The sequence below is a fragment of the Moschus berezovskii genome, chromosome 6, assembly GCF_049115385.1.
Source record: "Moschus berezovskii isolate FMDL1 chromosome 6, NW_MosBer_1.0, whole genome shotgun sequence".
In the NCBI taxonomy this organism is placed as follows: Eukaryota; Metazoa; Chordata; class Mammalia; order Artiodactyla; family Moschidae; genus Moschus; species Moschus berezovskii.
Window position 1 is genome coordinate 34,513,454 of NC_142465.1, and position 14,991 is coordinate 34,528,444.

The 14,991-nt window shown below is 40.6% G+C and overlaps 1 protein-coding gene across 1 annotated transcript in view; it reads right to left on the reverse strand.

Moving 5' to 3' along the window:
* Positions 1 to 226: 226 nt before the first annotated feature.
* Positions 227 to 14,991, reverse strand: part of SPATS2 (spermatogenesis associated serine rich 2) — a 69,218-nt gene continuing 54,453 nt past the window's right edge. The window contains exons 8-12 of the mRNA XM_055394514.2: positions 10,270 to 10,328; positions 6,934 to 7,043; positions 3,928 to 4,030; positions 2,518 to 2,732; positions 227 to 1,453 (exon numbers count right to left, since the gene is read on the reverse strand). Coding sequence (XP_055250489.1) covers positions 1,142 to 1,453; positions 2,518 to 2,732; positions 3,928 to 4,030; positions 6,934 to 7,043; positions 10,270 to 10,328 — 799 coding nt within the window. The 3' untranslated portion in view covers positions 227 to 1,141. The remainder of the gene's footprint in view (positions 1,454 to 2,517; positions 2,733 to 3,927; positions 4,031 to 6,933; positions 7,044 to 10,269; positions 10,329 to 14,991) is intronic.

Consider the following 14,991-nt stretch of genomic DNA (forward strand, 5'->3'; position numbering starts at 1 on the left):
CTTCCGTCTCCTACAGACCTCTTCCCAAGAGAAACAGCTGCATCTGCTCACCCTGACTTTTGTATTTAACTTGGTTCTAAAGCTAAAGCAGTGGACAAATGACAGAGGAACTGGATACCCTCACTGAAGCCCCAAACAAGCTGTCCCAGTGACTTCTACCCCGTGAGGCCCAGAGAAAAACAGTAATGAAATGAAGTCGCTTCTTGAGGTGAAATAAACATGGGAACATTTATGCAATTGTTTTTATTTATTCAACTGCAGCAATTTTTGGATGGTTGACACCTTAGATTAACACTAATTATATTGCTATAAATTTGGTTCAGGGTCAGAATGGGAATCAGGAAAGAGGGAGAACAATAGCAACAAAAATCTTCAAACACTGAAATGAAGAAACACTTTTTCCCCTTGAATTAATGCTACTTTCCCATAGACTTCCCTAGACTGGTCTGCAGCCTAAAGTAACAGAAAACAAGGCTTGGGCTTATGGAAGAAACCGCAGGTTAAGCTATGGTGCCAAGCGAGAGACTAAAACTGCGATCTGAGTGTCAGTCTCAGGCACAGTTTAGGAGCATAGGCAGATTCTCAAATGTGTCCCAGGGTTCTTCCATTTTCACCACCTATTCAGTTTCCCCTTTTCTGGCTAATTCAGGGCTGTACACAACCTGCTCGCTGCCTCTCCTGGTCACGCTGTTGTTTACAGGGAACCTGACAGGCACATGCGGCTTCTGCTTAGACAGAAAGGCAGCAAGACCAGCTATGATCCATCTCTTCCTGAATGCCTGGACAGTCGGGTTGGCTGAGGAAGGCTTCTTCAGGCCTCCGGAAGGCCTGGGGCACTGGGAAGAACACTGCTTACCCTTGGAAACCTGGCAACAGTTGACTGTGATCTCTGGTGGAAATGACCAATCAGAATCAATCCATCTCACTGGGAAAGGTCATGGGGAAAAAAAAAAAAAACCGCTTCCCTTCCAAAAATGGTAAAGAGGAAACGAGGAGAGAAGAAACCAAAATATTTAGAATGGCATAAAATGTGATATGCGTAAACTTCTTTTTGTTATTAAATCTAACTATAAGTTTCCTAAAGTCCAGTTACCAAGTTGAATTGTATGGGAAAGAAGAGAGAGACCGGCTGGAATTTTCCTCAGGAGTTCACAACTTCAGGCTGAGAGGTCCTAGGTTTGCGCTGGGGGAGCCCCTTCCTGAATGAGGGCTTGGGTGGGCCGGGCTCCATGCTGGCTCCAGTCCCATTGGTCCCTGCAGAGTGAGCCTGGCCCCGTTCACTACTGTTTCCTGGTGCCTGGGATGGAGCACTCTGGTACCTGGAACCAGATGAATACCATGAGCTATTTCTGTAACGGCCCACGCTATCATGTCGCCCTTGGTTCGTGGGGTCACTGGACTTTGGGCCTTGTGGCCTGTAGCCTTGTCCTCCTCGTCTGTTTCCTGGCAATACCTAAGGATAAAAGAATACAATGATCAGAGCACAGTGGTATAAGGGCAGCCCATGTGTGCCAGTTCAGTGTACAGGAATATTCTGAAAGCCTAGCAGTGGTATCCCAGGCTTGGGACTTGGTTTTCTCTTAATACTCACAGAATTTGGTCAGCCGATCCAACCTAGACCTAATGAGAACTCATAAATCTTTCGCTATCTCCCCTCTGCCTTTCACCTCAGGGTCCTCTCCACTGAAGAGCTTTTCTTTAGCTGGGCTGAGGAAGAAAGAACATTCTCTGGGGCTATTATAAACCCTCAACTGGGCAAGTGTCTTATCACATGTCTGAATTTTGTAGATCATAAGCCATTTGTAAAGATAATGAACATTTGAATAATAAAATAAGCTTCACTATGATCTACTTTGCTATATATCATGAACCACAGATTAAATCACGCTGCTGTGACATTTAACACATTCATAGTACAACCCGGAGAGCTCACGGCATGATTTTATTTTTGTCCTCCAATTCCAATGCAATACCAGTCTGAAGAATTACTTACTTCAGGGTAATTCACAGCACTGCCTTGGATGGCTCTTATGGTATCTCCTTCAAATCAAGGAGAAGCAACTATGGATTCTGCTTCAACTTTCTAGTATCTGCTCCCTGCCCTACCTGGTTCACGCTCTCTCTCTCTCCCGGGTGTGCTCTCCTGTGCTTCCAGGGAGCTGCTGTTTCAGATGCATTCTGGCGAACCTGCCACTGTGGTGCTTTCCACCTCCAGATGGGTGCACGACTCCCAGTGTGACCAATTACCAGGCAAGACTACTGCCTACGACAGCAAGGATCACTGCCAACTTCAGAAAGTCAGTAGTCCTGGCAACGGGAAATCTAAACTGGCTGGTGAACTGGAACACACACACCAAACCCCTTCTCTGGAACTAACTGAGGCTGCAGGGATTCAAGACAGGTGTGGAAGAGGCATAAAGAGAAGCGGGTCATGTACTGAGCTGTCAGCGTTTAAACTGTGACAATATGGCTTAAAAGCTTTTCTGCCTAACATGCTCAGTGTGGAAGCTAGGCTACCTCTCGATGAGGCTGGTAGGATCGGCCACCGGAGTTTGCTGTGGTTGTAGGCGTCTCCCCTGGTGCCGAGGTTTTCTTGTTCGCACTTGTAAGGCTGGGAGCAGAGGCACAGGTGGAAGAAGCAGCAGCAGAGGTATCACACGGGTTACTCAAAGACATAGATGTAACCAAGCTACATCGAGATCGGGTTGAATAGCTGTTCTTTGGATGGGATACTGAGACAGAAATATGAGAAAGATGTGGTCACGTGATAGAAAAACATGACTGGTAATGTTCTCCCTGTTTGTCCATTTCACAATGAGCAATTTAGGATAAAGAACTGTCCAAGTATTTGTAAAGCTAAGCTTTAAGGAGGTAACAGGAAGGAAAACCTCCCTTCTGCCCTCTTCCTCCACTCCTTCCAAATCTCCACGACTTTGTAACAATCCGTCAGAGTGGCCCATCCCCCCAACAACTAATGATTTCTTGGCATTCCTACCACCTCAACGCCTGGCTTTGGCTCCAGAGGCTGACTAAGCCTAGGAACAATAGTATGGGCCATATGTTCCGTTTCCTATGCAAGGAACATTCTAAAGCACTGACTTTGCAAAGAAAGAAAAAGTTAAATGAAAAGCTAAATTCTTTTTTAAACATTTGAATGATGCAAGATGAGTTACGTACGAACAGAACTAGTCTTCACAGCAAATATCTATCTTCCTAAGGTTCTTTCTGCAAACGTAACTCCAAATTCAAAATATCAATCTATTTGAAAAATATTAACATTTTCAAGTTTTGTCAGAATTCAAAAGTTTAAAAGTAGTCCCTAGATTTTTTTCCTTGGTTTTAAGCCTGGGCTAACGTTGAGTTCACAATCACTGTACTAAGTCCAACATTTATTTCACTTTTATGCCGAGACTTAACGAACAGAAGAGCTGAGCTCAGGGTCTCTGGGTTTGACTGATGCATCACTTGTAAGTGCTCATCTTAGAGGCATCTCTGTTCCCACCTCCTCAACCCCGCCACCCCCGTTATGTGCCAGGCAATCAGGCAGTGATACCTCCACTTTGGATAGGAGTAAACTGAGGGCAGCATATATAGAGTACAGACACAGGGGTTCAAACCTGGTCTGACTCCAGTGCACATGCTCTTTACACTGTAGCCAAACACCTCTCAGCTCAGCAGAAAATGATGAAAAAACCACCACAAATTTAGGGAGCTGGGCAATGCCCATCCTCAGAGCCCAAGCATCTGTGTTCACTGACTTGTTAAGTGTCTCTGAGTCCCTTTTCATAAAAGCAAGCAAGCAAACCAAAACCCAAGAGGCAGGGAGAGTCAGGGGAGAAGCCAGTTGGCACTTCAGTCTCTCGTTAAGAGAGGGTGGTCTTCTCCTCACCATCTCCGTCCGGCACCCTGAATCTTTCACCATCTCACCTTGTCCAAATGAATCAATGTTCTTCTTCAGGGTCTCTACATCACAGGTGAACCGGGCCACTCGTCCCAGATCCTCATCATATTTACGTTCACTAACAAAGTGCTGGAGAAAAGACAAAGACAAACCTCCAGATGAGACAAACAATGTACGAGATTTCTAGTTTGCTATGCAATGCAGGAGAGCTGGCTTCAATTCCTGGGTCAGGAAGATCCCCTGGAAAAGGAAATGCAACCTATTTCAATATTCTTGCCTGGAGAATTCCATGGACAGAGGAGGCTGGTAGGCTACAGTCCATGGGGTCACAAGAGTCGGACATGACTTAATGACTAAACCAACCATAAACAGATAAACAGGATTACTTTCAACTGATTTTTGTGCTTCAAATTTCACCAAGTGGCCATATATTACCAATGCTGGGTGGCTGACAAAATCTAGCCATTTTCTTTAAGAGTCTAAAGATAAGTCCATTTGGGAGTTTTATGAAATGCTGTATGATGGTCATTAAGTGTAAATCAAGAGAAACTGAAGGAAGGAGAAGGAACTCATGATGGAGGGCCATCTTTCTCGCCACTGTTGGCTACTCTTCACACTGCTCCATTATAAACACAGGAAGAGGCAGCAACAATGTCCATAATTAACAACAATGATTCATTTAAATAAATGGTTTGGTGTTCTTTAATAGAAACTTCCTTAGGAAACCCACTGCACCTCTTTATACAAAGTAGGATTTGTTAGTCCTTGAAACAGGAACAATTTCTTGAGTTGGAAAATCATTCATGTGAAAAGTCAGCTTTGCAAATCAGAAGAGTTTGTGCTGCAAGTAATGTAATCCTTTTGAGCAGACTGAGCCAAGAAGTAACCAACCTCTTGGGTCAAAAACTAACTACACTCTAGAAATAGTGGGACTAGAAAAATGTCAGGAATAAAGTGCTTCTGGGGTCTACTTCAATAAACAATTTCTAAGGTAGCCTGGAATCATTTTTTCAGATGAAAAAGAGAATAAGAAAGAAAAGTTAAGGCCTAGATATAATTTGGAAGAACTGAACTCCTCAGAGCAGTCCTCTGTCTGGGGGTGTTCTAATTCCACTTTGGATTTTCAAGCAGTAGAATCAAATGCATCACAATCCTTGGGATGCACCTATAAGCAATAAATGGGAGAGAAGGAATAACAATTAGCTTTGTCCCTTGAAGTCCTAAAGCTTCAGAGTATATTGTGGCTCAGGAAAGCTCATGAATCTCTATAACAAAGCCTTCAGACATGTAATATCAGTCTGAGATTAATTCTGAAGCAAATTCTAGGGTTTGCTGAGCCAAAGACATAACAGGAATGACGGAAATAAAATGATCTGGAAATAAGACATTTAAATTGCACAGCACCCACTTCAGTACACTGAAAACGTGGAGAAACAGATCCTTAGTCAGCCTGCAGAAATATTTCTAGCAGCTCTTCAACCACGTGGGAAGGGGAACAGATGAAGCCTATGAGAGCCAGAATTCTTATCTAATTCCAAAGGGGTTTCCGGCTTCTCCCGGATAGTTGAATGAGACTGACTGGCATCAATACGAGGAAGACTCTATAAAATTTAGCAAAATAGCCTTAGTTAATCAGAAAATGGTACTTTAAAACTTACATTGCTGGCTTCACTATTTCTCCCCAGCATAGTCTAAGGGGAAGGAGCAAGGGGATAATACAATACAGGGTTGCATGAAAGACCAGGTAAGGATGGTAACTGGGATGCCTGTAAGGTCTCAGATGATCTTCTGTCTGTGCTTTTATTTTCCAAAGGCGGTTATAAAACCTCCCCAGCAAGCATTCCTCTTAAACATGGCAGTTAATTTCACACTTCAGAAAGAGCACAGTTAGGTCTTGGGAGTAGAGAAGGCCAATTCCCCTGGTTCATACAGCTCACAGTTGAGAAACAATTAACTAGAATGCCAGTGTCTACAACTACCCATGATTAACCCAGCCTCTCTCGGGTTCCCATCTTAGTCTCAGAAATACTGTTCTTTACATAAGAATTTAAAACGTCTGAGTATTGAATCCAAATAATCTTTATAAGACAGATTACAATATAACCACCATCTCGAACTGCTCATTTTTCTCTTATAAAATCAGAATTGACCAACCATTTAAATGTCTACTGAACACCTACTAGGTGTCAAGGCACTATGCCAGGGCCCTGGAGACACAGTAGTGCCTACTGAGTGAGGAAGACAGATTACTCAACTACACATACAATTGTTTTAAGTGTGCTAGGAAGGCACAAACAGGGGACGAGACAGGAAAGCCAGAAAGGGTGAGGAGACAGGAATGAGATGTGAGCTGGAATGGTGTGGGGTAGGGGATTGGGGGGGAGTGGGGCAGAAAGGAGGGAAAAGAATGTTCTGGGCAGATGGGAAAGCATGTGCAACAACCCTGACAGGAGGGAACAGGTATGCCTGTGGAAAGGAGAGCTAGCACAGCTGAAGCACTGGGAACAAGGGGGACAATGTGCAAAGGATGGCAGTAGGGCAGACATACAGAGCCCTACAGGCCGTTAAGGATTAGAGCCGACTCTGAAAGCAATGGCAAGTCTGAAGCAGGGTCTGTAGTGTGAGGAACAGATATGAAAAGGTGAGGACGGCAAGGTGGTGGCCAAGTGGAGAACGGAATTAGTTAAGAGGCTACTACAGAAGTCAAAGCAAGAGATCACAGTAGCTTGATCATGATAGTGGTGGTGGAGACAAAGAGAAAAGGTCAGATCTGAGACTGTGCAGAAGGTCAAATGGACAGGGTCTGCTGATAAGATTTAATTGTGGGAAAAGGAGAAACTTCCTAAGGTTTCCACTTTGGACACTGGGCAGATTACAGTACCACTTACAGAGCAAGAAAACCTGGAAAAGGGCCAGGTTTGGGAAGAAGGGGTCATGAGTTCAATATATTAGATATCACCATGAATTATGGAGATTTGCTACTTTAGTCCCTGAGGGTAAGAAGAAAGGCAGAAAAGAGAAGGAAGTTTTACCTTGATATCAGCTCTGAGCTCCACCAACTGCTCTTCTGACATCCGAACAGCCACATCAGTCATTTTCTTTAGAAGTTCGGCTTTCTTTTGACGGCTAAGCAAAATTTCCACTGTAGAGGGAAAGGGAGCATGACTCTTATGGTCTGCTAAATAGGACAAAGAAGGACTGGAAATATAGGCCTTGCAGTGTTGTACTCGCACAGTCAAAGGCTTAGCTGCCCACCCACCCAGAAAGTGAAAATACCAAAGGTTTACTTTCCACCTTCTTGAGGAACTCTGAAGGCAGTTTATATGGTAAACACTTTTCATGACTCATAAAGACTCATAAATCATTTGTCATTTTTCTTTCTCCTCTTCCCAGTTAAAAACAATTTATTAAGAGGCATGTACACTGGGACTTTCCTGGTGGTCCAGTGGTTAAGACTCTGCACTCTCAATGCAGAGGGCATGGGTCTGGTCCCTGGTCAGGGACTAGATTCCACAAGCTTCAACTAAGAGTTCACACACTGCAACTACAGATCCTGCATGCTGCAACTAACACTTGGTGCAGCCAAATAAATAAATTAAAACTTCCACTTGACTCTGTTCCCCTCCCTGGAAGAAACCACTGACAATTTTTCATGTATATTCCTAATATACTCTCTGCATATACTCTCTCCCTGGAAGAAACCACTGACAATTTTTCATGTATATTCCTAATATACTCTCTGCATATACAGAATACCACAATACTCAAGTTCCTTAATGATGCATATTTAGATTGTTCACAGCCATTTTTTGTAGAATAACTTTTTAAACATTTTAATTAGGAAAAAAAATGTTTTTCGGCCACACTGTGGATCTTAGTTACCTGACCAGGGATGGAACCTGAGCCCCCTGCAGTCGAAGCCTGAAGTCTTAACCACTGGACTGCCAGGGTTCATCTTCGGTTTGCTCCGAGGTGCATAAATAAGGTATGGCCATGAAGGATGACAGACAATAAAAAGTTTCTCAGAGTAAAGAGCCAGGGACTACAGAGGACAAACACCCTGTAAGGTTGGCTGGGGAGAAGGATAGCGAAGCCTGGGTCCCTCATATCATTTTGGAGATGCCCTACAGCCCTGGGCTTCTTACCTCTGGACCTTTCATTTCATGAGAGAAAAAGAACCTCACATTTATTTAGGCCATTTCATGGCATGCAATTAAACTCAATTCCTAACTGTTATGCACAGAATCCTGTAACCTACTGAGAAATTAGCCAAATTTATGTTAGAAAAAAACAGAATTTTTAAAGAGCTACATCCGGTGTTACAGAAAGCTGGAATGTCTTTAGCAGGTTTACTCAGTCTGATTTGCCACAAATATGGATGGGCTGCCCATACCCATGTCAGGTTAATCAATAAGGGCACACTTTTGCAATAAATTAGAAACATGCATACAAAAGTTTCTCAACACAAAGGCCCAACAAATACAAACAATTTATTGGTCCGGCTCCCAAGATAAAATCTATTTGCCATTTGTATCAAATTCACTTTCTCTCAGCTTCAGCATTCTAGAATTCTAAGATAAAATCACAAATCTCAAGATGGAGAAATGTGTCAAGTACGGATTTCTACACATAGCATATAATTCAGAGAGCCTAAGTATATGATCTTGGACAACACATTTTTCCAAGGAACTAGTTTTTTCATCATGAAATGAAAAAAATTTAAAAGTCTGAAAACCTAAATCTCCTGTAAGGTTGATGTTAAGATCAGATATGAATGAGTGTTTAAAACCCTAAACTGTGAAGTACTATGAATATATAATTAATAAAACTGTAATACATAAAAAAGAAAAAAGAAATTTGATATTATTGGTAAAAGAGTAATTACATTAGTGTCATTGAGAACTAGGATTTTTAGTATGGGAGCAAGGAGATACTGATATAAAATTGATGAATTTGAGCAAAACTCTGTAGCTCTGAGTTTCATACTAAAAGATTGGCCATGAATTGATAATTGGTTAAGGCTGGGTGCTGGGCAGGGGGTGGGGTAATTATATCAGCCTCTCTATTTGAAATATATTAAAATTTTTCTTTCAAAGATGTATTTTAAAAAGCACCTTCTTCTCAACAGTAAGAACTATGTCTTTTTTCCTCTCTGAAACTTCACCTTCAAAAAGAGAATACATTGGTACAAGAATGGACTGAAACTGTCACTAGAAATTTCAGGATATACCACTCAATTTAAGTGAAATATCACCTCTGAAAAACAATGGATAGCATCTCTGCTATGTATCCAACACTGCTGCTGCTGCTAAGTCGCTTCAGTCGTGTTTGACTCTGTGCGACCCCATAGACGGCAGCCTACCAGGCTCCCCCGTCCCTGGGATTCTCCAGGCAAGAACACTGGAGTGGGTTAAAATGGACCAAAACTGAACTCAATTCAGTGCTTCAAAGCTGCCTCCTATGGCCCAAGACCACAGATACAAATGATTTAACTGTGAGTCATCTCAACCTATATCCATTCTCAACAGTTTGAGAGCAGGTTAAATGAAACAACCTTCCTAATTACAAATCTGGCATTCGATGCATGAAGGTAAAAACTGCTGAAAAGCCCTAAATCAATGCCATTGTACAAAGTGCAGGTGTCATTCTCTTCTTTTCATATAGCTGTCTATCTTTAACCTAACCCTTAACAGAAATGACAAAAACAGCCATCTGGGTTCTTCCGTACAAAATCCCAATGAACTATTCGACTTAAGACTATTCTTCCAGAATCTATTTTAGTAATCTTTCAAAGAGTCCTAGTCATCGGTATCCTGAACCTTCAATTAATTGACTTTTTCTCTAGCCAAGGACAATAGACACTGAGTGAAGTTTCAACAAACTGAGAAAACAAAGTCCTGCAAGAGGTAATGACAGGGATACATATATATTAATTGTAGGCAACCTGGTAAAGTCTCTGATTATGCCAAAGGCTTTTTCCCAAGTAGGAAAAAACCCAAAGGAATTATTCAGTCACTGAAGGAAAAAACAAAATAAAACCCAGGCACCTTCAAGATAACTGATTTTTCTTAGCTGGTGCTGAGGTGGCAGATACCATGATATCTATATCATGTATATTCAGATACATGTATATTCAGATACCACTGAAATCTATGTTCAAAATATAAAAATTTGGAAATATTGATAAACAGGCTATTATAAAGTTGTTTCACCTGAAAGCATTCCTATGCCAGCACAGTACAATTGCTCAAGACTGTTTAACTAAATATACAAACTCTTAGTGTGGCATTTACATTGAGCTTTTGTTATGGGGATTGAGAGGCAGGTACTTATTAACTGCTAATAGTTTTAATAAAGATCAATCTTACTCGCTTCAGCTTTCACTTTGTCCATTTCAGCAAGCAACGCCACTTCCCGATCCATTAAACTAGGAAGGGATGACAAAGGGAAAGAATGTTGTATCAGAAACTCAAACAGAAAAATGGCATTGTTAATAGTGGAGAAAGACTTATGCGTTTGTTCCCTAAATGCAACTACAAAATAAGCACTGTATATACCACATGAAAATCTTATCTCACCCTCAACAAAGACTATTTTAAAGATTTCAATACAGAAATCTAATTCCCTTTTATTTCTACTAATACATATTACAGTAAATCAGTAGCTAGACATTTAAGAGTTGAGAACCAGTAGATGGCAGTAGAAAACTGCAAAACATTTTTTGGTAAGTTGTGCTAAAGCACAAGTCCTCATGAAAATTACATATTTCTACATATGTGCATATATTTTATTTTATATTCTGGTCTATAAAATTGGTCAGTTTTGCTTCTAATGAATTTTTACTAAGCACTACCCCTGCTAGGGCCCAATACATTTAACCACATTTAGGATTTATAGATCTTCAACATTTTAGCACAGTTGCTTACCAAGTCCACTAGCACTTTAGTCTTTAGAATGCAGAGTAGTCAAAAGATACATATTCTGGTGCTAGTTTTGGATAAACGTTTAATAATAATCCAGAAAAGATGGAATCAAAGGTTTCTGGAAGGCTTTTTACCGAAAAAGAACATTAAACAGGCAATTAGAATTTTCTCCACTATAAATGTAAATGGCTTGCAAGCATGGGAAAGCTTTTTCATGTCCTTATAAAAGAGCCCACCATCTTCAGTGAACATATAGAGAGATAATAGGGTGCACTAGTATTAAAACTCTGGATACAAATAATTTTCCTTACCAAAAAAAAAAAAGCTAAACTAAAGCTTTACTATCTGTACAAACATAAAGTGTTCCAATTCTCTTCATAGTTGAAATTCATTCTAATTTCTCCTTTTGAATGGGTGTATAACTACAGGGTTATTAAAAGTTCTCTTCTTGTTTCTGGTTGTAAAACTAATCACACATATATGCATATATACACACACACACATATATATACACATACACACACACACACACAGGAAAAAAAAAAACTCAGTTGAGATCTATCTGTTGTTATGTTCGCACAAAGTAGTTAATATGGAGACTACAGAGTGAGATATTCAAAAAAGCATAAGGCATGGACAGTTTCTCAAGGAGTAAAATCCTTTAGAGTGAAGTGATAAAGAACAGGTTTGATAATCATTATGCATGACATTAATACACAGACTTGTAACAAATTTGGTCAGCATATTAATTCCAAAGTGCCAGACTAGAGAGAAGATACAACTATTGTGGGGTAGCAACTTTTGCTAAGAAAGCATTTCCCAAACCTTGGCAAACATTTTGCTCCAAGAACTCTAGCAGCATTTGGAATACCTAAAAGGTAAAACAAAAGCACATCTGAGACAGGAGCTGCCAGGCCTCGAGTTCAGTATTATCACCTCTCCTCTGCTGCTAAATCACCTTAAGATGCAGACACTGTCCATCAGATAACAAATTTAACTGACAAAGCTTGTTAAATATTTATTAAAAGAGCATAGCAAACAAGTAAGCTTTCTGCAGCTTACAATCTTTATTATAAGACAGCAGAGTGCCACAGGACACTCTCAGGAAGGAAAAACAGTACTATCATCATTAGACTTTTTAGTGTCACCATGAGCTAGAACATCAGGATGGCACTTCTATTTCCTGTAAGAATGGTGAGCATCCCTTTACACGAGCTTTGTTTCTTGAATCACTCATTGGTGATAATAAATCCACAGTGAAGTGTGTGGGGAATCATATGACAGCATGAGTGCTCAGTCGTGTCTTGACTCTTAGTGACCCTATGGACTGTAGCCTGCCAGGTTCCTCTGTCCAGGGAAGTTTTCAGGCAAGAATACTGCAGTGGGTTGTAATTTCCTCTGCCAGGGGTCATATGACCATTCCAATAAAAAAATAAGCTTACCTTTCCATGCCAAAAAACCCTGAAAAGCAATAAGGACTTTTATTTCTTTTTGTTTGTTGTCTGTCATGTTACTCTATTGATAACATCTACTGAAAGGTTCTATGATGTCAGCCAAGCATTAAACAGCGGAATCTATGGACTAACTGCTGGGATATTTCCTCAGAGAGAAGCCTGATGAATCTCTGCAATTTTTCATTAAATTTTTAACAAGTCTTTAAAATAGAAAAATGAAGAAATGTTAAATTACATGTAGTGTAAGTACCTGCAATTAGTTTTTCTGATAATAATTTAAGTGCCCGACATTAAGCTTTTGGTTGCTGACATTCACTTCAAAGATAATCATCTCAAATAAATAAGCTACACAACAAGAGAAAGGGCCAGGCCAGGCCATCCTCTTAGAAGGTCCTGGGTGAGCTACATAACTGACCGGAACGTTTCCTTCCCACGCTTTAATTCTTGCTCTTATGTTTTAAATTCACTAATAAAGAATGAACCTACAAAACTCAAGGCACCCTATCCTGGACCCCAATAAAGGCATGACTCAAGGTTCATGCTCTCCTTAAACACACGTCACTGTGTGGTTCTAGGCATGTCATGTACCCTCCAGGACTTGTGAGTAATAAACCTTGTTTTTGTTGTTGAGATGCATGTAGTAATTATTAGAGCCACAAGGGCCCGTCTGCCACAACACTCATTCACTGGGTGGGGGTCACAAGTAGTACAGGGCTCAGGTGAGTGTCCTCAGGCACTGCTAGCTGATGGCATCACTGAAGTAAGCTGAGACCAACACAAACACTGTAAGAACTTTCTTAAAAGTATATCACATAATGTATTACAGTTGTATAGATGAATGACTATGTTTTAGGTAATTAATGCTAAAGCATTTAGGGATGACACGTCATGATGCCTTCAACTTCCAAATGGTTCTACCAAAACACACACACACAGCAAAGACATCGATCACTGTACTACCCCTTCAACTTTTCTGTATTCTGAAAGTTTAAGTTATGGAAACGTGTATCACAAAATAAACAGAGAAAGTGAGAAGAGTTCAGAAGTGGAAAGTGGCTAAGCAAAGATAAAGAGCAGAGGCAATTTTCACAATTAAAAGTAGTAATTTAATGTAATATAACTTTCTGAAAATGAAGGAACTTTAGCTAAAGTTTTCCATCTGTTCCTAAGCTGTGGTGGTGCCAGTAGGAATCTATGGCCGAGAGATTCAAAAGTACCTGTGGTTTGAGGTAACAGTTTTTTAGATGCCATAACTATGAGCAATGAGTCCTTTCAGAGTGATGAGAGGCTCATTCACACCACCAGACTTTCTGTTGTTACCTTGTTCACTCAGGACATGAGGGTACTAAGCTTGCAACTGTTCTGTCAATTTCCTGAATGGAAACACACCATGATAAGCATCTGATACACTAGACTCAGAAACTGCTAATGAAATTCTGCTAAATATCGTTGGGACTCTGTTTAGAAAGACACAAGGTCTTATTAAGCCTGGGCTTTATACAGCACACAGAATTTCCATACCCTGTCCTTGACCACAAAGGATGGTTTTAAATATCCTGTCACTGTTAAGGAAAAGATTGGTAAATGTCTGAATGTTCTGTATTTCCTTCCCTCCTTACCAAGACTTTTTTACCATCTTCCCATTTCCTCAACTTACTCTAGCTTTTTTGTGTAATTTACTCGGTCAAAATAGTTGTCCCTGTAGTATCACCACTCATATCTCTAAGATACATTATATGTCCATCATTTAAAGCAGGCCCTTCAATTAATATTTTTAACATGTAGCTTACTGATGATACTATTACCTTCAGTAATTTCTTGGTTCCAAAAAACTATTAACTATCATTTGTTTCTGATTGTTGCATTAGTGCATGTTCAGTCGCTTTCTTTGTGTCCGACTCTTTGCGACCCCACGGACTGCAGCCTGCCAGGCTGTCCATGGGATTCTCCAGGCAAGATTACTGGAGTAGGTTGCCATTTCCTCCTCCAGGGATCTTCCCAACCCAGGGATGGAACCCATGTCTCTTATGTCTCCTGCATTGGTAGGTGGGTTCTTTACCACTAGTGTCACCTGGGAAGGCGCAGCTGCATTAGAAAACAATGTTATAACAGAAACAATTCTAGCAACTGTTGAGCCAACTAATTATTTCAAGGGTTTATCCTCTAAACCACTCAATAATGTTCTTACAAAACATTTATACTTGACTTTATTTGCTGAAAACCTAAAACCTATTTATTCTAATTCCACTAAAGCAGAAATCCAGGCAAAGCCCAGCCAATGCAAACACCTTTATTTTTCTGAAGACATTTCCTCCTTCTCATATAAAACAACCAAAAAAAGAAAATTTTTAGTAGTTTTTGTTAGCAGAGAATTAATGACACTTCATGTGTTTCATAAAACTCTGTATTCCCAACACTGGTTTTATGAGTACGGTACACACATTTGGGCTCAAAGAGCATCTCAATTCTAAAGTAATACCAGGGGCCATATGACTCGATGATATCTTACAATATGTTTTGGGAAAAAGAAATTGCAGCAATTTGCAGGGGGGCACAGTTAAGATTCCTGGTCTGGGAACTAGGAATCAAACCCATGTGTGAGATATGCACCAAGAGTCTCTCTTTCAGCTTTAGTGCAGAAGTGAGCCATCAATGATGATGGGTGGCATGAAGATCTTAGGTTACTGGGAGTCAGAATACATAGATTCAAATA